This window comes from Ictalurus punctatus, chromosome 10, assembly GCF_001660625.3.
Source record: "Ictalurus punctatus breed USDA103 chromosome 10, Coco_2.0, whole genome shotgun sequence".
Taxonomy (NCBI): domain Eukaryota; kingdom Metazoa; phylum Chordata; class Actinopteri; order Siluriformes; family Ictaluridae; genus Ictalurus; species Ictalurus punctatus.
In genome coordinates this window covers 20,930,175-20,953,417 of record NC_030425.2, presented here as the reverse complement: position 1 = coordinate 20,953,417, position 23,243 = coordinate 20,930,175, and the positions used below count along the sequence as shown (strand labels likewise).

Below are 23,243 nucleotides of genomic sequence, written 5' to 3'. Positions count from 1 at the left end.
GGTCTGTGTGATTGTGTGCAAATGTGGTTGTCATTCTGCTCTAACCAGCACCTGGCGTCTACAGAGAGACACGAGGAGACGAAATTTGGGGCGGGGGGTGGTGGTGGATTATTTCCTCTGCTCTCTCGTATGTTCCAGGCTGTTTCAAGACCATGCCAGAAGTTCTTATCTCCTCCCTGTCTCTCTGTTTTTCTCTCTCTCATCTGCCAATGTGTTGAAAAGTTGTGAGAGAACTGCATCCCTGTAACCCCCACCACTACCAAACCACACCATCCCTGGAGAAAGATCCCGACTGAGACAGACTGTATATCCATTAAACTTTGTTTCCTTAGTACTTCAGAGGCTTCCCGATGCATACACACACACAAATACACACACACACAGAGCACAGTCTGGACGTGTAAGGGAAGCTCATGTTACACCGAGGACAGAGTGGGAGTGTTAAAAGCAACAGAAGGAGGTGATCTGCGGCTCTTGCCTTCTCCTCTCGCAATGTCTTCCATCTGGGCCGGTGAAATATGGCCGCATTGACACACCGGTCGCATTGGAACGTTGTTGTGTAATCTGTGGAAAAGGGTGCACTCGATCTGTTAGCACACACGTGCAAGTCAGGAAGCATAAATCTGAAAACAACAAAAGTAAAATGCCAGTCCGTTCATTTACATTTTTATTCACTTGCCAGATGCTTTTATCCAGAGCAACATATACGTAAAGCAGGATGTGATCCAAGCATGAAGCCTAAGTGAGGGATAAAGATCTAGCTCAAGAGCCCAAAACAGGCTCTCAGGCAGATGTTGGATTTGAAGTCACAACCTTTCGGTCACTAGTGCCGATATACCTTCCATATTCCTATTTGTCTCTGGTGTTGTTATATTCCCACTATGAATGGAATGGGAGGAGACTGGCCATTTAAACAAAGTGAAGGACTGCCTGGAAGGAGATGCCGACTGGGATCAAAGAGGAAGAAAGGGGTGCGGTGTTTCTACAGCAGACCCAAGAGAAGCAGTGGACTCATTCTTCGCCTGAAGGAGATAGCAGGCGAGGGAGTGGACCTTGCATAATTAGGTGTGTCTAGTTTAGCCACAAAGTTTGTCCCATGAGTTTGAAATACTCTGTGTATACAAAAGGATTGCTGGTTTATTCTCCCTGATGTCCAAATCCTGTTTTATCTAGTAATACACCTAAAAAAGGGTGCCATAGAAGTAGAATGTGCTGAGAAGATCTTTGAAAAAGGAGTAGAAGAGAACAGGAAGGTACAAAAGAGCGTGAGGTAGTGTGGTTTTGGTGCAAAAGTGAAAGAAGGAAAGATAGAGAGAATAGTTATCAGATGGACACTAAAGGAAAAGGAAGCTTAAAAGGTTTCATTGTAGAAAGTACATTTTATATTTATTAATTTGACAGGTGACTTGACAAGTGAGGCATAATCCAGTCCAAGTCTAGAGCTGAAGATTTCAGGGTCTCTAGAAGGCCTAGGAGTTGAGTGAACATTCCATTCACTGACTAATTCTATAGCAGGGGAAGCAGAGGAAAAAGTCAAATGTTGAGGATTTTACCAAGTGTTCAGGTCTTAGTTATTGTCAGTTTCCACCCCATAGTGTATGTCTACCCTATCCCTACTACTATTCTGGAGGAGTGAGAGCTAATGCGTGCTTCCTCAAACCGTGAAGCTGGCCCATCGTTGGCATGATCCATCAAACAATTTTCTAGAACAGCTGACTGTCCTATACTGTTTAAATATGGATAGATATACACCCATGGTTGGCTAGCTTCACATTAAAGAATGAAGGTGAGGGAAACATGTCCATCCTTCCTACCCAGAAAGTAAGGCCAGTTAGGGTTCCTTGGACTCCTGGCCATGCATGTCTGTGGTAATCTCCTAGAGTCAGGATGATTGGGTGAAACCTTTGATAGGTTCGGCATTAGGGAGACCATGCCAGCATGTACATATGTGAACCAGTCACAGTGTCAATAAAGTGGAAGGTTAATATTTAACAACTGGTGAAAAATAAGCTCAAAATAAATAATAAAAAAAAGCCACATCCACTAATAACATGGCATTATTGTGCAAGGTGGTTCCAAACAGAACATATGATTGACAATTCCACATTCTAGGATGGCAACTGTCAAGTGTATCTGGGCCAAATCGGTGTGTGACTTGAGAAGCATGTTGGTACACTTAACATTTTGATCTACAAAATCACTGGAATCTCTGGTGGCATGACTGGTGTGGTGCTGTTGTTAGCGTGAGGGGAGGGTGATCAAGTATTAAGAAAGAAATTAAATTTTTTTTTGTCCAGGCATCTCATTCACAAATCAAACGTGCTCCATTTCTCGATAGAAAAATCAGTCCTCAGTGTGCGGCTAAAGAAAAAATCTAATATACTCAAAGTCATAACAGAGGAATTCATGCCATTGGCAGTATTATTTAAATGGCAATAGCTGCTTCTACGAAGCATAGAACTTTCTTAGGATTTTATGGTTAAATGCATTAAAACATCTTATGAAGTGGAGTTTCAAAATGAATGAAGTATTTCAAGAGAAAGGGCATCTCTCAGATTTAGTTTAAAATTACTTTGCTACAATGATCCCTACAATTAATCATTGTTTTTATCTGGCATACTGATATCTATCTTGTGTAGTCACAGCTGTGGGTAATAGATCTGACATATTTGTGATGGAGCTGGAGGCTGGGTTTTGTGATTTGAATCACTATGAGCTGCGGTCTGCCTCCGAACCAGACGGAATCCCAAAAATGTTGGAACTTTTCTCCGACTTACCCTCATGAAAATCCAGAACAACTTCCAATTCATCACCGCCCATTCCTTTCCCTTTCAGCTCTCTCTCTCTCTCTCTCTCTCTCTCTCTCTCTCTCTCTCTCTCTCTCTCTCTCTCTCTCTATCAATTCACGCCGACTTAGACATTTTTATTCCACTCACTGGCTTTTTGGCCTTCAAATAGCAGACACGCACACACAGGCATACGTTACGGAAGCTGGAGCAGGACTGCGGTATGAACTGCACATTCCCCTTATTTGCACATAAGTCTATTTTAGAGCAAGGTTCTCAAGTTCAGTTTTCCCCTACTTTAAACACACCTGATCAACTAATTATAATGTTTTTCATGAGTTGGATCACGTTAGGGAAAACCGTGCAAGGTGGTGTGTCACGCCTGATTTAGAGTCAAGCACCTGGTTTAGCTGGCAGCCAAATGATTCCTGTGAACACAGACCTCCAATAAAGATGTATTCCAACACACACCATGTCTTTCACATTCTCAGTTTTTTCAAAATGTTTTCTAATTCAGATTTTTTTTTCACTGTATCTACACTATGAAACAAATTAAGTATGCTGAGCTAATGATAGTGCCAGTGCTAATAGGTGGAGCAGAGCTAATAAAGTCCATGCTACTACCTAACTGAGCAGGGTGCTAAATAGAGCAAGACCGTAATGCCAATCAAGTGCTGAGGTATAATGAGTTATAAAAAAATCCCCACTGGGATATTGTTGCATAGAAGCAAGGCAGGATTTCTGTGAAAATTAGTGTTCACATGAAGCTCCAATTTCTAAAGATATTAATATGTTCAGAAATGTAAATCTCAAATTCAACACTTTCTATGCTTATATCAATAATTTTTTGTTCGTTTTTATGCTTCAAATTTGAGATTCTATCCATGGCCACTGTATCACAGAAATCATAGGACCTTAAATGCCATCTATCTAATTAGAGAAGGTGCTATAAAACATATAGACTTTGTGAGTTTAATCTTGGAACTTTCCAAAAAACACTCTTAGGCCTTTAACTCTAGGCAGCTCAGCTGTGTATTTGAATGAGCTTTTCCCTGACAAATGAATCGTTAATTAAATGTTCCAGAAACCCTGCACTAGACAAAAACCAAACTTTTAAAATGTCTGTTGTGAAGGCCATTGGAGCAAGGATTCAGTGTTATATAAGAGCTAGAGTGACACTGAATATCAAGGTAACAGCACCGCTATCTCCAACATGTGAGAACGTCACTGTGAAGCTACATTAATAAATAGTGTGCTCCTGTTGATATAATATACTGTAAATGTGCCTGGTGACTTGGTCAGTATATCACATCAGGGGTGTACAAATCACTTCGTAGCCTGGGCGCCTGGGACAAGCAGATTTTATTATAATTGTTTCAGTCATAGTTGCCTGGCGGAAGACAACAACCAGAAAATGTTTTAAAAAAACAAAAGCTACCCCTTATTGAGTTTTCATTTGGTGTATATGTTTAAACAAAACGCATTTAACTGTGGTGCAATGCACCTCGATGCTGTAGCTATACCGTACTTTTCCGAATCCCAGCACTCGCTGCCCAATACACATCAATTGAAGTACAATCTGGTTAACGGTAGAATAGTTTTTAGAATCGGGTTCACACAGTTATGTGAAAACCCTGATGAAAGTGAGCAAAATAAAGTGTAGTGCAAAGTCGTCATATAGCTCTCCTGCTAGCAAATCACACCTTAACCTTACAGGTTAAAATATCAAAAGCAAACAAAGACATGGCCAGACTCAATTAATGTATATATATTTTTAAACACCAGATCTCAGAGCCAAAAAAAAAATGCCACTGACTTGTTGATGTTTTGTCAAGAGCTCAAACGTGATAAGCTACAGCAAAGCTTTGTTCATTTCTTGTAGTCTTTATAAATGCACTTAACTAGTTAACTAACTCACCTTACATTATTACTTTACATTAGCTACCTGTTTTTAGCCTAGATAATTAGGTTTCAGTGCAACTAAAACATGGGTCTAGGCAACACACTGAAGCTTCTACTTATCTGGTGGCCTAGGTAGTACATTTATGATTCTTCCACCCCTGAAAAATGGCATGTAACAATGGTAGGCCAAGGAAATGGTTCATCCGGTCATGGACTACTATAAAAACAAACACACCTTCCCATGATTAAAGGCAGCTGAGCTATTCACGACTTATCAGATCGCAAAGATACAAGCAATTAGTCTTACTACTCAAGTCTTAACAACTGTTAACTGTTAACTTCACCCCCCACTGATAGCCTGAGGTTGAAAAGATTGTAACAACCTCGTAACATTATCTTGAGAGCACTCATCATATCTGTTTATATTTTAGTAATAATTCACAGTAATGAAGTGGTGTGAAGCAATTTGTTCAAACGTTTCTTAGTTTGGCTGAGTCATTACATTTGGCAGATGTTGCAATTTTTGCTGAACAATTGCTTTAAAAAACAGGCCAAAAAGGAACCAGGTACAAATTGACCCACAAGTCCTGCTTTTTATGATCTACGATATGATACAGAGCAGGTGTTTGGTTTGTTTAGTTATCTGTCTGCCATCTGTGGTACGCTAGTGTGTGTGTGTGTGTGTGTGTGTGTGTGTGTGTATGTGTATTTTTTTTCTCCTTATCAGATGACGAGATCTCTTAATTTGTAGGTTTGATATTGTTTGATGCTATGTGTATTGACAAGTGTGTGTTTCTTTAAACCAGTGGTTCTGAAACCTTTGCTATAGTAAGGCACCCCCCAAACCACTCACCCTCCCCACCCTAGTAAAGTAGGCTCAGGATGAACATGAACTGTGATTTAATAATGCCTTCTATTTTTAAACACATACCACGTTTCTGGATTTTTTTTTGTGTGTAGGGAAGCGTAAGGATCGGCAGTCTAAAAGCACAGAGGACGCTCGTGGGAGGAGAAATGCCATTCGGATGAACGGCGAATACATTGTAGAGACGGTGGTGGTGGCCGACGCAGACATGGTGCAGTACCATGGAGCCGAGGCAGCGCAGCGCTTCCTCCTTACTGTGATGAACATGGTGGGTCTTGCACATTGACATTTACATGGACAGCAGTAATCTAATTATTGACCTTATTCTGAATAAGACAATATTGTGATTAAGGTGTTTACATGAGTCGCTTTTAGAATACTCCTTTCATGTTCCCGTTTTACATGTTATAGAACATAGATCGATTAACAGCACACGTCATTACGTCCCCTCGCTGTACTAACAACTGTATTAACATACAGTTCATCTTCATTATGGTACTATATACAGTTTTGGGTGTTTTTATTTTTAATTTCACAAAAGCTTTGAGTTCAGTTAATTATTTGTCATGCTGTACGTGCTAATAGACGACTGCTTGAAGCCATGGGCTGCATCCCAAACTGCACACTTACCTACTATAGCAGCTTAGATACATATATTTCGGCAACTATATAGTAGGTAAGTATGTGGTTTTGGACGTAGCCGTGCTGTCTTGTTTGCCGTCAAACGGTTGATCACTGCCGTGTGTGTACGTTTCCTGTCGCAAAATGCGGTGAAAACTCCCACACAACGTTAATAGTGTGATTAAAGTGTGTACATGTCTGTAATGCACTGCGATAATGCGACTAAAATAGGAGTACTCCATATGTCTTAATTCGATTTGTGTTTACTTCGAGTATGACTTTAGCCAGATTAAGGTCATCAATAATCGCTGTTTACATGCTAGTTTCTTAATCAGACTATCGTCTTAATCGGGTTAATATCGGATTAATGTTGTCCATTTAAACATGCTGATTCACACACATGACTAAATACAAAATTAACTATACAAAGTTTTACTCTCACTGGTTCCTGATTTTTGGACACCACGTATAATATACAGGCTTTATCATCGTAAATAAAGAACAAAACAAGTACTAAATCAAGATGATGTTCACTCTGATATTAAACTTTTAATATTTCAAGATACTGTATTAATTAAGGTAATAAGTAAGGCCATGTATTATGTTTTGATCCTAAATTAGTTCAAAGAAGATGCAGCTTTTCAACTTTATTATTTTAAAGCAATATTTTGGTGTAAAACTTCTCATGTATACATTTTTCTAACATGAATTTACATCAGCCAATCAAATAAACACTTATAATTCCAAGTTTTCAAAGAAAATGCTGAAATTAGTAGGATAAAATGGTTAACATTTGACTTGTAGTACACTTGTAGCTTACTGATGATCTTCTTGTTATTGCTAAGGTTGTTCCTAAACATACTATATCACTAGGAATGCAGAGATTTTGCTTGTATTTTCTTATTTGTAAGTCGCTTTGGATAAAAGCGTCTGCTAAACGAATAAATGTAAATGTAATGTAATGAGATTTATTTAGTATATATTCAATGGTGGTTGAGTTTGGACAGAATTTTATCGAGCTGTAGTCCGATTCAGATTGAAAATTGACTGCTGTGGGTCATTTTGGGTCCGGACAGAATAAAAATCAAGAATAATGGCCTAGAAAGAGCCTTCATATGGCTACGGGGGTTGCACAATCAAGTCCAAATTTTAAAGCACATGTTTATAAATGGCCAATAAATCTGTATGATCTTGAATCTTTCTTCTTTGCTACACAAGTCATGATGAACTAAGGTAAACTGACACACACTTCCTCACACCACAATATCCCTCAGATCTTTTCTTCCCTCACACACCAACCATATGTTGAATACCATATTCGTTTGGGATTTACAAAAATGTTTAGGGCATTTTCAGATCTGTAGATGTGTGATTTGTTCTGAAACTGGAACTTAAATTAAATGTTGAATTTTCTCCTTGGCTCGGTTCGCTTTCACAAGGCAACATTTCAATGCACACCAAAATTTGTTTATGCACATGTGAGAAAACTGTACTCTTATTGGTCCGAGTGCACCTGTTTATGTTCCGGCGTTCTGCTCATTGCGGTCATCCATCAAGATGGATAGACAGCAGCTCCACAAGCTTACTGTTTTTTTTTTTTAGCTGTAGTTATTATGTTATCTAATTTATTTGTTCAACTGTGCGATTAAAGCCAATCTCCTTGAAATTCTCTTAAACACCCTGAAAACCTTGTTGTTTTTATGTGTTTCTGAAAATTGTTCAGAAAAATGTTTGTCAGACTAAATTTCAATGAGGCATTTTACCTTGCCTTTGGTCCAAGTTAAACCGTGGTTCATGTTGCGAACCATTAGCAAAACAAACACGCTTTTTTACATAACACAGTGCCCATCATGCATTGCTGTACAGTTTGGTTCGTTGGTCCATTGGGTCAGATTGCTTTCTCACTACAAATGAACCGCCCCGGAGTTCGCTTGCAATCAGGCCGAGACCACCTCGTTCAGGTGGTCTCGGACCGATTGTCATGGTGCCGGTCTGAGCGGGATTGCCATGTTCATATATGTCTAAACGAACCGAAAATGCACCAGGTTCCGAAACAAACACTCCAAATGAGCCAAGTGTCAAAACGCCTTTAATCTATTTGATAATGTTTCTGGAAAAAAAAAAAACTGGTGTAATAGTAATAAAAAAGAGCTTGAAGCGTGGTACCAGATTTTACGGAGGTTCCGTCTCTTCCCAAATTTTGCTGATCTACCCTGTTTACAATCATTGACCCAAATGGTACCGATTAAAACTAATACAAAAAAAAATTATTCAGCTCAATTAAATTCCTATTCAATTCAACTCAATCCCTAATGAGCAAGCCAAATGCAACAGTAGCATGGAAAAACTCGCTGAGACAACATGAGTGGAAAAACCTTGAGAGGAATCAGACTCAGAACGGAACCCATCCTCATCTGAGTGGCACATGGTAGTGGAAGTATAAATCATTACTGTATACAGGTGTTCAAGAGTAAAGCCAAACAGTACTTGAATGGATGTTCAGTATGTTCAGAGGCTTGGGATAAGCACAGAACATTCTTTACAATTACAGCAGCAGTTCTTAGGTACAAATCTATACTATCGTAGTGAGATTATCCAACGAAGCAAGGGTGAGACTTAAGGGTACAAACTGTTTTAGGGAAATGCAAATCTTCAGGGCATCCATGTGGGATCATCTAGAGCAGCAGAAAGTGAGAAACAACAACATTCTTCTGTTGTGGATGGTCCCTCATAGATATGTGAATAGTTACACATCTAGGTGTTATATACTGAAGTGTCCATGAGGCCTTTTGTAAATGTCATGATAACTGTGCCAGCCCGCACTGAGTGGATCAGTAACACCTAAGCTTAAGCTTATCTCAAGGTAATCTGCTTTCCCATGAACACACACCTGCAGCGCTGGCCAGATGAAGTGCCTTTGAAAGCGGTGTGATGATGGCGCGAGAACAGAGAGGGAGTGAGTTCCTAATAGTTCAGTATTTCTATATCACACGCGCTTTTACAACTCCCTTGGCAAGCGCTTTAACCACTTTATCTGAGTTGGAGCTCAGCTTCTTTTACACACACACACACACACACACACACACACACACACACACACACACACACACACACAGATTATACTCTCAATGACATAATGGCTTCAAGCTACAATGAGGGATATGAATAATAGATTTTTTTCTATTATTATCTCTTTGACAGTGGGAGTGACCTTGAATTGGTCCAAGTGGATTTTCAAAGGGCCATTAATCACTGTGGAATTGATTTCAATTGCAGTAAAGATTTCAAATGGCAGCACTTTGTTATTATATTTCTAGTTCTTCATGAAAATTCTGTCAAATGAGGAAATATTTTATTTGGTGTTTGGCCAAAAAAGTGTGATTCACATGATAAGCTGTCTTTTACCTAGCAGAAGCCATGTTGGATTCAGTTAAATGACCTTTTGGTCTGCAGTGTGTGTATGACCCACTTTTAGTATAATGAGTTTTAGTTGGTAATGTACTTTCACACTTCATGTCTTGAAATATACTATTCTCTATAGGAAATGATGCTCTACTATATTGTATATGAAACTAAACTGTACTAAAAATGTCAGCAGATTAAAAGTATTTATCAGTGTATACTGTATATTTGTATGAAGTCATGTCTGGTAAGAAAAAAATATTTGATTGTAACATCTTAACATTGACAATGTGCTGACTTTTACTGATTGTGCTTGTTTTTCAACTCTTTTTTTTTGTTTGACATACACATATTTGAGATTAATTGTAAGTATCTTTTCTGTTGACTTTATTACACTTTTATGATATAAGAATAAATCCTGATGAGCCAGAATAATTGCAGTTACACAGTTATTTAGGCCTATTTGTCTCATGAATACTACTACTACTACTACTACTACTAATAATAATAATAATGAAATAGAAAAAATAGCAATAAGTCTAAACATATAATTAAACCTGACTATTAATTTATTAGTTCATTAATTTTATATTTAGGCTTTGTGTGCTTATTTGACGACACTTTTGAGAGATATAGATGGCTTGATATACCTTTACTGTCATTGCACAGTACTGGTACTCAGCAGCTAAATGCAGTTTAGCATGGACCAGAAGCGCAAATAGTAGCCTTGTGCAAATGTACAAAAAGCAGGTTGAATATGTAAATATATATACAGTAAATAAATAACAAGGCTATGGTAGTGAATGTGCAGTAGCTATTGAATAGATATGAGTGGTAATTACACTGTTATAATAGCAAAACTCTAATAGGTATAAAGAAATATATAATTGAGGCTACCACAAAGCATCTCTCTATGCCCCGTGCTGCAAGTTCATTAGACACTAAACAGTTACACCTAAAACCTGGCAATTTAGTGTACGTGTTATCATCTCTGTCAGAATCGTTTACCATTTATTGGCTTAGTATCTCAGCACCTGAATATATTACGGTGCGCTTCATGTAAATGATATCCATGTACTGAAGCTTTGGATACACTATTCATGTTTCAGAAACTGTTATTTTGTTATTAAAAATTTCTGCTCACACACCAGCAACAAGGGGTCATGTATTACCCCACATGTAACATGTTGCTGAACCAATCTGAACATCAAACACATTCAAAAGCACATGTTTGTCCATTGCTATCAGATTACGATAGCAAAACAAACACGGATATCTCACCTGATTGGTTCAAGATTGGTTTCTCATGAGTTCTCATTGTTCTCATGAGGTAGTGTTTGTTTTTCGTGTTATTTCTTGTTGTTAATGCTCAAAATGAACAGGGGTGAGTACTGCTTAGAGTCACCAACTGTACCGCCATTCTGACTGACGTCATGTGTATTTATGTCAGCAAACTCAACAAGCTTGATCTTATCCGAGTTTCTGAATAGGAATTTGGTGACCGTGGTGACCTTGCTGTTTTTTTTTTTTTGTTTTTTTTTTAATTTACCTCCTACACTTTTAGTGTTAGTGATTAACTTTGTTTTTCAGGCAAATACATATATATAAAGTAGATAAAAAATGTAAATATTGCTCATGGCCCTGTGGTAATTAATATCAAATTTCACTATTTGCTATACAAACATTAGTTTGCCGTGCACATCCATGTTTTCTGGAGTGGAATAAGTTGACTGCCTTTAGGTTGGAAACTAAAGTATGGGCTTGATAAAATTTGGCTTCCAAAATTAATGGAACGCAACATATATCCAGAGTCTGGCCAAAAACAAATCAAATTTATTCTGACCAGTCAGTCAAGAAGCAAGAAATTGATATTGGTGACCAATGCACAGTTCTGGATTTTCTGTGCCAACTGTCTGTTTTTAGCTTTAGTGTGAATTGTGGCTATAATCAGTATAACTACAGCTTCACTTGCTAGTTTATTAGGTACAATATATGTATACCTGACTGTGTTTGATGGTAAACTGGGGTGTAGAATCCATCCATTCATTCATTCATTCATCTTGAGTGACTTCTTTATCCTGGTCAGCCTTTCCTGGAGCACTGGAAGTGATGTGGAAATACATCCTGGATACACCGCAGAGCACCGTGCGTACACACATTAACACACTCATTCACACTTACACACTTCACACTTAGGGGCTAAAATAAGACAAACGTGTTTGTTTGTATGGAACTGAATGATTTGAGATTATATAGATTTACTGGCCATTTAACACAGGATTATGCAGTGCGTCACCTTATGTTTGTTGTGTGTGTGTGTGAAAGATTTGTTATGTTCCTAATCTTTAGAGGTTAACTAAATGATTCAGTTTTCTTACTTACACAAACACACACCTTAAAAAGAAGTGTAAATTTGAGTGTCATGAATGACGTCAGACCACCCAGTGTACCGGAACTGATGATTCAGACTTTGGATACTACAGGGCAGTGTGGTGGTGCAGAGGGCAGTGTTTGTGGCCTCACAGCTCCAGGGTCCCTGGTTCAATCATGTTCTCCTTGTATTCTGTGTGAGTTTCTCCGGTTCTGTCCTAAACCCAGCTCCCCAAAAAACATGCATGTAGGTGGATTTAAGCCACTTTTCCACCGCACAGTACGTCTCGACTCGGCTCGCTTTACTTTTCTGAGCTTGCTTTTCCACTTCAGTTTAATTCTGCCTCAACGTGGGGGCCATCTTCCACTCGCCTTCACACAGGAATAATGTCGTATTATGGAAGCCGTATTCTCAATACCTGTCCTGTTCACTGAACATGGACCCTATTGAGGATTTAAAATAGTGGCATTCTAGAACCTATGTAGTGCTCGATTTGACAAAGTTAGATTCGGCCGTGACAGGAGCGACTTTGATAAACGCCTGTTTGGAAATCAGTAACAAGCGAGATGTAAAAATCTCAGACAGAAACCTCTGTTGTAATTTTATCTGTAACAAGATAAATGATACATAATTTTCGATTAATAGAATATTACCATAAGTAAAGTATGTATTAAATGACACATTTATTCAGGCACAATACAGAACCACTCGTTAAGGAGAATTCCCTATAGCCTCTGTGCGTGGCTCACATTTAATATCGGCTCGGCTTGCTTGGAACCTCGACCGAGGTGGTACTAGAAAAGGTACCAGGTATTATCCACAGTGGAAAGCCTCCAAAAAAGCAAGCAGAGTCGAGTCAAATCGAGCCGTTGCGTGTGGTGTTGAAGCACCAGTATTCTCCTTGTGAGGACCATCCATTGACATAATTGATGCAATGACTGCACCTAATCCTATTCCTAACCTTGACCTCAGTACCTAAAAGGAACCTCTTTGGCTCTTTTAGGTTTTTAAACAGAAGCTGTAGTTTTTGTAAAAGAAAAGAAGCGGTTTTTCAGATGTCCCCACAAGGTCAAAATTCTCAGATATTCCTATCCTTGTAACTTTCTGCAAGCGTGTTACTTGTCTTGCTCTAGCACAGAGCAAAAATATCTTTTATTCATGTTTAATTCGATTGAATTCAGCTCAGATACTTAATCTGGAACAGTATTTCACTCTGACAACCGTTCATCAGATGTAGGAGAATGTCATGCCTCAGGACTCATCATTTCCATGCCGAGTTTCTCCTCTTTCCAGCTCCGGCTTGTCTCCTATAGGCCTCCTCCGTAGCTCAGGCTTTGTTCTCCCATCTCAGCCAAACGAGGACGAGGCAGGGTATGATTTAGCTCAGACCTTCGCTCGTCCTCCCTCAACTCTTTCACTCCTCTTTGGTGAGGACACAGTTGCGGAAAATATTCCTCTTTTTCATGTAAATGCACTGAATTGAACTTTCTCCTTGAGGTCTTTCTTTCCAGATGTTAATTCTTTATTCTGTCCACTCATCATGCTACTTATTTGACCTAATAAGTGTTACCAGCTGTGTCTCTTTCATCCAGAGCTGTCGTAATGTTTTCTTTTAATCTAATGCTTCTGTCATTGTGTGGGAAAGATAAATCTTCTCTTCTCCTCTCTTGTCTTCTCTTCTTTTCTCTTCTCTTCTCTTCTCCTTTTGATTGAGTTTAAAATGATTAAATGAGTCCTGCTGATGTATTACACTTAACACATATATTATACTGACCCCCTCTTCCTTCTCTCTCTCTCTCTCTCTCTCTCTCTCTCTCTCTCTCTCTCTCTCTCTCTCTCTCTCTCTCTCTCTCTCTCTTTCTCGCTCTCTCAGGTGTATAACATGTTCCAGCACCAGAGTCTTGGAGTGAAGCTGAATGTTCGACTCACCAAACTGGTCCTCCTGAACTCCCGCCCAGTAAGTGTGACCTCTCTGACCCCATCTGACAGACTTGAACCCATGAGCTTGAAAAGCACAAAACCTTTCCATGACATCAGTCCACCTTTCTTCTTGTTTTATTCCTGTCCCAGGGCCCGCATTGTGGTTCGATGTGCGTGCGTGTGTGTTTTAGCCATTGCTTCTTCCCCTCTTGATCTATGATTGCTTTCCAAGATAAAAGTTCTAAAAAAAAAATAAAAATAAAGAGAAAACAGCAGAATGTTGGATTGATGTTGACGCACAATCAGTAGCATTTTAAAACAGTTTGTTCCACTTTACTAGTACCCAAGAGATTTTTTTCCTATTAACGACTATCAGTCAGGGATGGCGAAGGGTATCACATGAAACCAGCCTGCTTGCAAGACTAGCTGCTCATGTAGTCATGGAACAGCTGATCGGGGTTGAAGGAGCTCCTTCTTTTGTATGAATATGCTAAGAGATGCATGATTCAATAGTGTTGCTCATAATGTGCTTATTATCTCCCACTTACCACATGTTGAACTGTCAGACTGATTGGGTTGAAGAGTGAATGAACGGTGAGAAACAATAATGCTTCTAGTGCATTGACGATGTTAGTGCTTGCTGATGATGACATTGTTTTCCAAATTTCTGGAAAGTAAAGGCTAACATGTGCTTCTAATGAGACATATCACTAGCCAGAGCTTCTGTTCCAAATGCACAGGGCAGCTAAACACACTTAGTAGAGAGTGCTAATTGCCCAATTCAATTCTGTATACATGATCTAACAGAAGCCACAAACCATAGGACAGATTAAAGCCATCTTTCTCTCTTAGAGCTCAGGATCAGTTATTCTCTGGCTGTTCACGGATTTGAACTCGTGATCACCTGACAATAGGGAGAAACCTTAGACAGATGGATGACTTGGAAGCCCAAGAAGTCCTCCTTAAAATTAAAGCCTGCCTTTCCTTGAAGTTAGCATTCTTGGGACCAAATGAGTAGTGGGCAGCTTTTCAGTACTGTTTAGAACATGGACGTGTCAAGGTTCTCTCGTCTTTTCACATGGATGGAATCCCCATCGACACATTGAAGCCTGTTTCAATGCTTCAATCACCTCAAGTGAAGTTTGTTAGATGATTCCTTGGAGGAATCAAAGGAAATGCAAGGAGACAAGGAAATTGCTTCAGCTACATTGTTCTGGATGGGTGTGCTTTCCGAGTGAAACATGTGCTATTGATTACACCAAAATGATGGGTGACATGGTTGATACCATAAGAGGGTGTCAAGAGTTTGAGAAGGGAATTAAAATACAATATAAAAATGCAAGAGTCGTGTAAAAATTTGTCTACATGAATCCTTCCTCAGGATGTTATCCTTGCTAATAAGGTTAATCATTTTATTAGCATAATGGGAAGAAAACCATACTAAGCTTTTGGTCATTGTTTTCCAAGTTAGCATGTTTAGCATCCAAGGTAGTCTAATGACATACATAAGAGACGTGGAGGAAGCAAGTAAATACGTCTATTCATCCATCCATCCATCCATTTTCTGTACAGCTTATCCTATATGGGGTCACGGGCAGCCTATTGCAGGGCACAATCGCACATACATTCACACACTATGGAAAATTTGGAAATGCCAGGACTGGGGAAGGAAACTGGATTACCCGGAGGAAACCCCCAAAGTATGAGGAGAATGCAAGCTCTGTGCACAAAGGGCGGTAGTGGGATTTGAGCCCCTAGCCCCACAGGTGCGGGGCAAACATGCTAACCACTTAGCCACCATGCCCCGCTCAAGTTGGTCCAATTTAAGTGAATAGATTGTGCCATATTTGGATATACTCAAAGTGAAGAATAATGTCTCTGTCCAATTCCATCTTTAGAAGAAGCTGAAGGTCGGCCATCATGGAGAGAAAACACTGGAGAGCTTCTGCCACTGGCAGCATGAAGAATTCGGAGGGGCTCGATATTTAGGAAATAACCATGTCCCTGGAGGCAGAGATGATCCAGCACCCATAGACGTCGCAGTACTGGTCACGAGGTAGATCTTTTTTTTTTTTTGCATTTCACCTTTTTGCCATGTCTGTCTCTGTCTGCAATTGATGTCTTTCTGCTTTTTGAATGACATTTCTCATTTTTCACTGACTTGTTCACTCACTTTCCTCCATCATTTCACCTCTTTGATGCTCGGCCTCTGTCAGCACCATGCTGCTTTTAGAGGATTAGAACACTTTTTTCCCCATCGTTCATTAAGCCCTAACATAATTCAGACCCTTCAGTAGGTCAGCCATGATGGTCCCTAATGAGCCTCTCATTTAGCAGTCCATCAGCGAAGCAGGTTTGTTCCCAATCTTCCTCCTTCATCACTCCAGCCGGTTGCTTCTGGCAGCCAAAATAGTTTGCTCCCGTTGTCTCCTGGATTAGGTATTATTACCTTGTGATAATTTTCAGAGCATGGGGAACAAAAAGGGATGCTTTTGTTGAGAACGGGGCGGTCATGTTAGCCTGTCAGATACTATCCGTCTTCCTGGGCCTGAGGATCTAGCGAGGGCAAATGGCGGTGACAGACAGAGGGGGCTTTTGTTTCCACCTTTTCAAGGTTAAATACGATCCACTGCGTCCGGGATCAGGGCCTCACTGTGAAAAATGTAGTGCGCAGGATCAACATCTGTCCGAGCGCTAATACCAAGATGGATTTAGGCGGCACAGGCAAATTAAAGCGTGTCAAGGTGCACTGTCGGATTTTCTCTCCTGCAGCAAACTGTCTGCAGCCATTACAGACAAAAATCCTCATAGCTAATTATTATAGTGTTATAGGTCTCACACAATATTGCTATTTACTGTTCAGAACAATATTATAAGACTTTGGGAAAAAAATGACACTTTGATTGGGCAAAAACAGTGTAACTCGAACCGTAGCATTCATTTTTGTGTGTAATTACCTCAATGCGGCCTGTCATTTGAAATCAGAGATTATAATTGAAATATGCAGTACAGATGTACGAAGGGGGCACACCTACATTAACTTAGCCCAGATTTCTGGCAAAGCAGTAAAAACTCAAACAGGGTTAGTTTAGTACAATACATTTAAAAGACGATGTCTTTTCGTCCAAAAGATCTGAGAAATACATAACTACTTTGAATCATTGTGCAGATTAATGCCAGATGAACCATACAGAACAAATGAAAATGACAATTCCTTCCAAAAATGATTTGTTAAATACACCACAACACATTTGTGGTGGTCTTTAGCTGACAACAGTCTGATGTGTATATTTGCAGTGGTGACAGGACAACATTGCTTCATTCTGCTCGAATCCTCCAAGCTGTTTTGGAGATGGGGGCTGTGCGACTGATGGAAGTGTCTTTGATTGAGACTTAGACATAGTTAGACTTACTTAGACTTAGTCTTTTGATTGAGACTGATGAGTGCGTCTTTGAGCCTATAAAGGAACCCCAAAGGAATGTCTGTCAAATGTTTCTAAATAGGCATAATTTAGAATTTATTTGAATGAGTTTTTTTTTTACAGTTAAGTTAGCTTATGATGCCCAGATAGCTAGCATTAACAGAGAACAGTATAAGCATTCCTGCTGGAAAAAAAAACCCCAAAACACCTGGGGCCTGGGGAAGTTACCTGATCTTGCCCATCTCCAGTCTCAGCTGGTCAGGCTGTTCAGTTTTCATGGTTTTAGAGGGGATTTATAAATAAGATTTAAAAATCCGTTCAGAAACCTTTCCATTTAGCTCATGTCAGCTAGTTGTTTAGAATAGGCAGGGAAAATTAAAAACATATATAAATCCTCTTAGATGCCCTTTTGGATTGGAGAGGGATGGATGCTTTGCAAATTCGTATATCAGCATCTATGCGTTTTTTGAAAAGCCAGTGATGAAGCCTTTCTACATCTACTTTTCTTGCCGTGCTTTTATGAGTCGCCCCCGGACACAGTGATGAAGTGAACCTATATACGGACGTGATTGATTAATTAGTCAAGGCAAAAAGATTACGACACTGTAATTTGCCTGTGGCAATAGCATCGCAAGCACTTCCTGATTTTAAGTTAAATCACAGTGTCTGCAGTGAACAGTTTTCGGGGGGACAGGAATTAGTAAGAAATGTTCAAGGGTATAGGCTACTATTAGTGTAGTAAATAACTGGAAATGGAAAAGACATATAATTATTGTATTGGATATCAAGGAAATGTTAAAATGTAATTTCCTTGTTATGGTATGCAAACCCAAAATAAAAATTTTGACTTGTTAACACATTCATACCTAAGGTATGTTCTGTTAATACAAATTATTAGCAGAAAATTGACTTTTTACCCATCCAGATGCAATTTGGTTGGTAGGTAGGTTTTACACAACCAAAACAGCCTGTGTGATGTAAGAAAAAATACAATACAAAATACAAAAAATACAATATATATATATATATATATATATATATATATATATATATATATATATATATGCATATATAAGTATGCATACACACACACACACACACACACATGCTGAAGGGTGAAAATAGGGTATGGAAAATCTTACGCCCCATTTAGATAGACTACCTTAGACTCACATCATCTACCCAGGCTATAAGCTTGGTAAAAGCTATTTACTTTATTTATTTATTTATTTTTAATGGTAATCATGTCTGAGTAAATCTTCCACTATTTGGATCCTTGTGGAGACAAGTGGTGATTATCTGAAAAGGGGCTCAGTCTGATATGCACTATTTTTCTAATAATTCATTGGCCTGCCATCAATTATTACGTACTCATTTCTGGAAAATCAGAACTGTCTGTTATTTTGTTTGTTGTTAAATGTGTGTGCTGTGGTGGACAGAAGGCTGACTCTTCCATTAGTTCAGTTAACTCGGCAAAGTGGTATGAAACTGTAATGTGGTCAGGACCTGACTGGAGCTACTTTAGCTGTGCATTTACTGAAAAAAATAATTGCATACCTCACGTCTGTCAGCCAGTCAGAATCGAGAATTCAACAGCACTGTGGTAAAAGTGATATTATTTTACAAAGAAAACTGCACAATTGTTGATCTAATGAATATGGAAGCATTTATTTAACATGTAAGGAAGCACTCAGTATGTTTTCCACCACATGAAACACAGCCTGCTTCCAAGAAAGCTGGCTCTGCATTTTTTTCTTTTCTCTGTAACATGACTGTAACACAACAAGCTTTCTTTTCTTGACTTATTAACTAAAAGCAGAATAGAAAAAAGAGAGACTGACTGTTCATAGCTCCTAGAACATAAGTGATAGCAGAAACTTGTTTTGCAGAGGTTCGACAACAATAAATGCAACTATACATGCTTAAACATATGGCATTTTTTTGTTTAATTAGTAACAAATGTAATCAATGGCAAATTACTGTAATATATGAGGAAGAAAACACCACCCTGTCTTTGATTATTGTCACGTAAAAGAAGCACGGACACAAGCAAGTGCAGGTTAGGTAGTTTAATCCAAAAACAACAAGTCCAAAGGGTAATGCAAAAATCCACAACGATAAACAGGCAATAGTCATACGATCAGGCAAACAGGTCAAAACAGGCAAAACAGGTTAATTAAGTAAACAAAGTCAAGACCGGAATATCAATACTAAATAAGATTTGGTAACGACAGAGACGGTAGCAACTGAGCGTTCTAGCAGTGCAATATTTTCGAGTTCTAAGAGCCATATTTTGTCTGCCAGAAATGTAGGTTCATACCAGATTTGAAACCAGATTTCGTACCAGACTTCTTGGCAGCAGTTAGTGCAGTGTGAGAGATCATACGTTGTTTAGCATTCAAATTAAGGTCAGCATCATCATTTAACAAACAAAGACTGGGATGTCTAACAATAACTGTCACCTAACTCTGACAGAATTAAGAAAACCCGTCACGATTTCAAGGTGCAGATTTAAAGTTTAATCAATACCAAAACAAAATACCAAAAGACACTATGAACACATGAAAATGAAAACAAACACAAAACAACACATAGGGGACGAGAGAGCATAACATGGCAACAGAAGACAATCAATGCAAGACAAAGAGTGCAGTGCAGAACGTGACGATATACACACAAGGGTTTGTTAACATGAATGAGAATCAGGTGCAGGTGGTCATGTGACAGTGATGCAGAGGTGCAGTGGCTGCTGGGAACTGAAGTCCTGAGTTCCTTCGGGATATCCATGACAATTATTTTCTATAAATGTACACCCTGTCCTGCTTTATTCTTTACTTAAGCAGGAAATTAGAAAGATGAATAGTGATCAGTTAAAATTTTTGATTGACTGAGTTGGACCTTTATCATGGCTTTCGTTAATAGTCTAGTATATATATATATATAAATCGTTCTAGTATGAAGAACCTATTTATTGTAACATTTACAACTATGTTACATACCAGCTTTTATACATTATGTAACCCAGTAGCTCCCTAGATCTTCTTGTTGTTGTTTCTCCTACCAATTGTTTCCTTATTATTTTTCACTTATAGAGCCAGTAGTAGTTCAATGTGAACCATTATAATCGTCCTGTCCTGCAGAACTTGCTGTACCTTGTCACCTGTTAGTCAATCCAACATCAGAGCTCAAAATATGATTTTGGTTGAGTCAAATTGCAGGGTTAGAGTGTACCACTGCTGCCCACTTGCAGCGTGACCCTGCCAAGGAGAATTACAAGGGGAAGCAGCGCAGACGGATTTAGCTTCGCACCATCTGTGGCTCTGGAGTCACTGATGATGGTGGATGGAATATAGCAGTCTAAAACATACAAGTGCTATTTATCTTCCTCCTCCTCATGGTGTCATCTCAAACCCACTAATTGTGGGGTTTGAATAACACCACAAATTTACATCCATGTTAACCTTTAAAGTATGTTCTGTTCACAATGTTTCTGTAAGCATGGTAGGAAAGAGGAAGGTCAATCCTCGATGGAACATAGCTTTAATGTGTGTTCGAGTGTTGACCTGGCTGTCGGTGAGAAGGGAAACAGCAGATTTTAAGACCATCTTGGATGTCAAATCTTTTTGAGAGAGAAATGTGCTGTCTGGTATCGATTTAGCAGCTCAAAGCAATGCAGCCTTTGGATCTGTTTGAAAGCTGTCTGATGGATGAAGAGAGTTAAGGGGTGAGGGGCCATCGCTCTCTTCTTAGCAAATTTCTGGATTGTATCCAGACCTGGCTTGGGTCCCGGTAGAGGTGCCTGCCTATCGCTCACATTTTCTCCCTCTCTTTCTATTTCTATCTCTTTTTGTGTCCGCATATCTTCCCCTCTGACCTGTTCACGGTCATGTGGCGTTTCAAGACGATGACGAGAAGCTGTTGACACCTTTCTCTGTCATGGGACAGCAGGTCGTGGGAAAATGGGGCCTTCAGTAGGGTCCGCTATTTCACACAACTTTCACTCTCTTTGTTCTAGGGAATTACGCTAATTCTCAGCCTAAAGACGTGTTTTCGTGTTACAGCACCAACATACTAGCATGGACATAGCGGGTGGGAAATTGAGGATATGGATGAGAAGTCTGGTTAGTATTCTAAGTTTAACGTGTATTTTCGAAGGTTTTTCATGGATGCAGAACAATCAAGTCCGAGGAACTGTGGGAATACTTTGGAAAATTGGTTGTTCTTTTTTGCTGGTTGGATGAATATTCTTTTGCGGGTTGAAAGCAATGTTTGCTTTTCTTTTTTATTTTACATATAGTATTTAAATATTTAAAATATCAGACAAAAAATAAGACAGAATACCAGACCTCAAACGGAAAATAAAAGTGATTCATATTGATTAAATGGCTGTTACTGTCAAACGTTTTACTAAGGACATGGAAACATACTTCATTTCATCTATTTATTATGATTATTATTTTTTTTAAATATCAAGAAATTACTCAAGCAGATGCATTAGCTAAAGAAAACACTCTTAGTGAGCTAGTTAACACAGTGTTAATGACTGTAGCCCCCAGTTTCACTGCATACTGTACATTCCTACCTTTAATTCTGCTTGAAGGATCTGTAAACATACAGTCTGTTTCTGTCTCCTTCTTTTATTTTTTTCAGGACAGATTTTTGTGTCCACAAAGATGAGCCTTGCGACACTGTCGGTGAGTGACTGCATTACATGATTCTTATATTTATATTGTATACAGATTGTTAGTTAGTTTTGTCTTCTGGGAGACATGTAAATATCTTCTTTAGTGTCTGAAATGCAGTACTAAATGAAAAAAAAAAAACTTTAAACAAAATACTAACAATTTACACTGATCATCCTGTTCAAAATTTTACACCCCCCTGGCTATTAATGTATCGTGTTACCTTCTTGAACATCAGTGAATGTTTGCACCTTATGTAATAGTTGTGTATGAGTCCCTCAGTTGTCCTCAATGTGAAAATATGGATCTCAACATCATATAGCCAGTGTTGGAAAGTGGTCAAATATCGGAATATGCTAGAAAACCAAATAATGTGCAGGATCCTGGCGGATTTTCCTGAAGATCAGTGGGCAGTTTAACTTCCCAGGACAAACAAGGGACTCATGAACAACTATCACAAAACAAAAAAACAGTCGTGGATCATCCAGATAAAGACACACAGTATTAAGAATCAAGGGTATGTAAACTTTTGAACAGGGTCATTTTTTATAAATTCGGCTATGATCTTATCTTGTGGACTATATGTAAACATCTGTTATGTGAAATAGCTTATTCAGGACAGAACTAAATAAACAACAACATGGGATTTTTATGATCCCTCTTATTTTGTTAACAATATTAAGAATTAGCAAGGGGTATGGAAACTTTTGGGTTTGCAAACATTTGTGTGTGTATGTGTGTGTGTGTATATATATATATATATATATATATATATATATATATATATATATATATATATATATATATATATATATATATATATATAAAGATAAGACAAGATAAGATGTTTTTTGATCCTCTGTGGAGGTAATTCAGTTGATGCAGCAGCACAGGTAAGAGAAGTAACAAAAATAAAAATTCTATTCATACTTATACAATGAAAATAATTGAAATGAGAGAAATAATAGAAACAATAAAATAGATCTGTGTGTATGTACATGTGCTAGAGTTATATTTGTATATGTATTTGTGCAGTATCTGTTGCGTGTGTGTGTTTGTGAGACTCAGACAGTGGAGTTGGAGGTACTGGGTATTGTGGTATTGTGGAGTCTGATGGCTGATGGCACGAAAGAGCCCCCCACACGTTTTACAGCTAGAGTGCTCAGATTCCAAGCTCTTGCAGTCCTAGGAATGGCAAAAATCAGCAATCATCATTCAGAATGATTTGCTCGTGCTATAGTTACAGCAATGATGTGTGTCACATGACCATAA

The 23,243-nt window shown here is 38.7% G+C and overlaps 1 protein-coding gene across 3 annotated transcripts in view; it reads left to right on the top strand.

Moving 5' to 3' along the window:
- The window catches only part of adamts17 (ADAM metallopeptidase with thrombospondin type 1 motif, 17), a 153,671-nt gene that overhangs the window by 18,027 nt on the left and 112,401 nt on the right, over window positions 1-23,243 (top strand). For all 3 annotated transcript variants that reach the window (XM_017478337.3, XM_017478336.3, XM_017478338.3), the window contains exons 4-7: window positions 5,649-5,821; window positions 13,821-13,904; window positions 15,766-15,923; window positions 21,940-21,983. In XM_017478337.3, coding sequence (XP_017333826.1) covers window positions 5,649-5,821; window positions 13,821-13,904; window positions 15,766-15,923; window positions 21,940-21,983 — 459 coding nt within the window. The remainder of the gene's footprint in view (window positions 1-5,648; window positions 5,822-13,820; window positions 13,905-15,765; window positions 15,924-21,939; window positions 21,984-23,243) is intronic.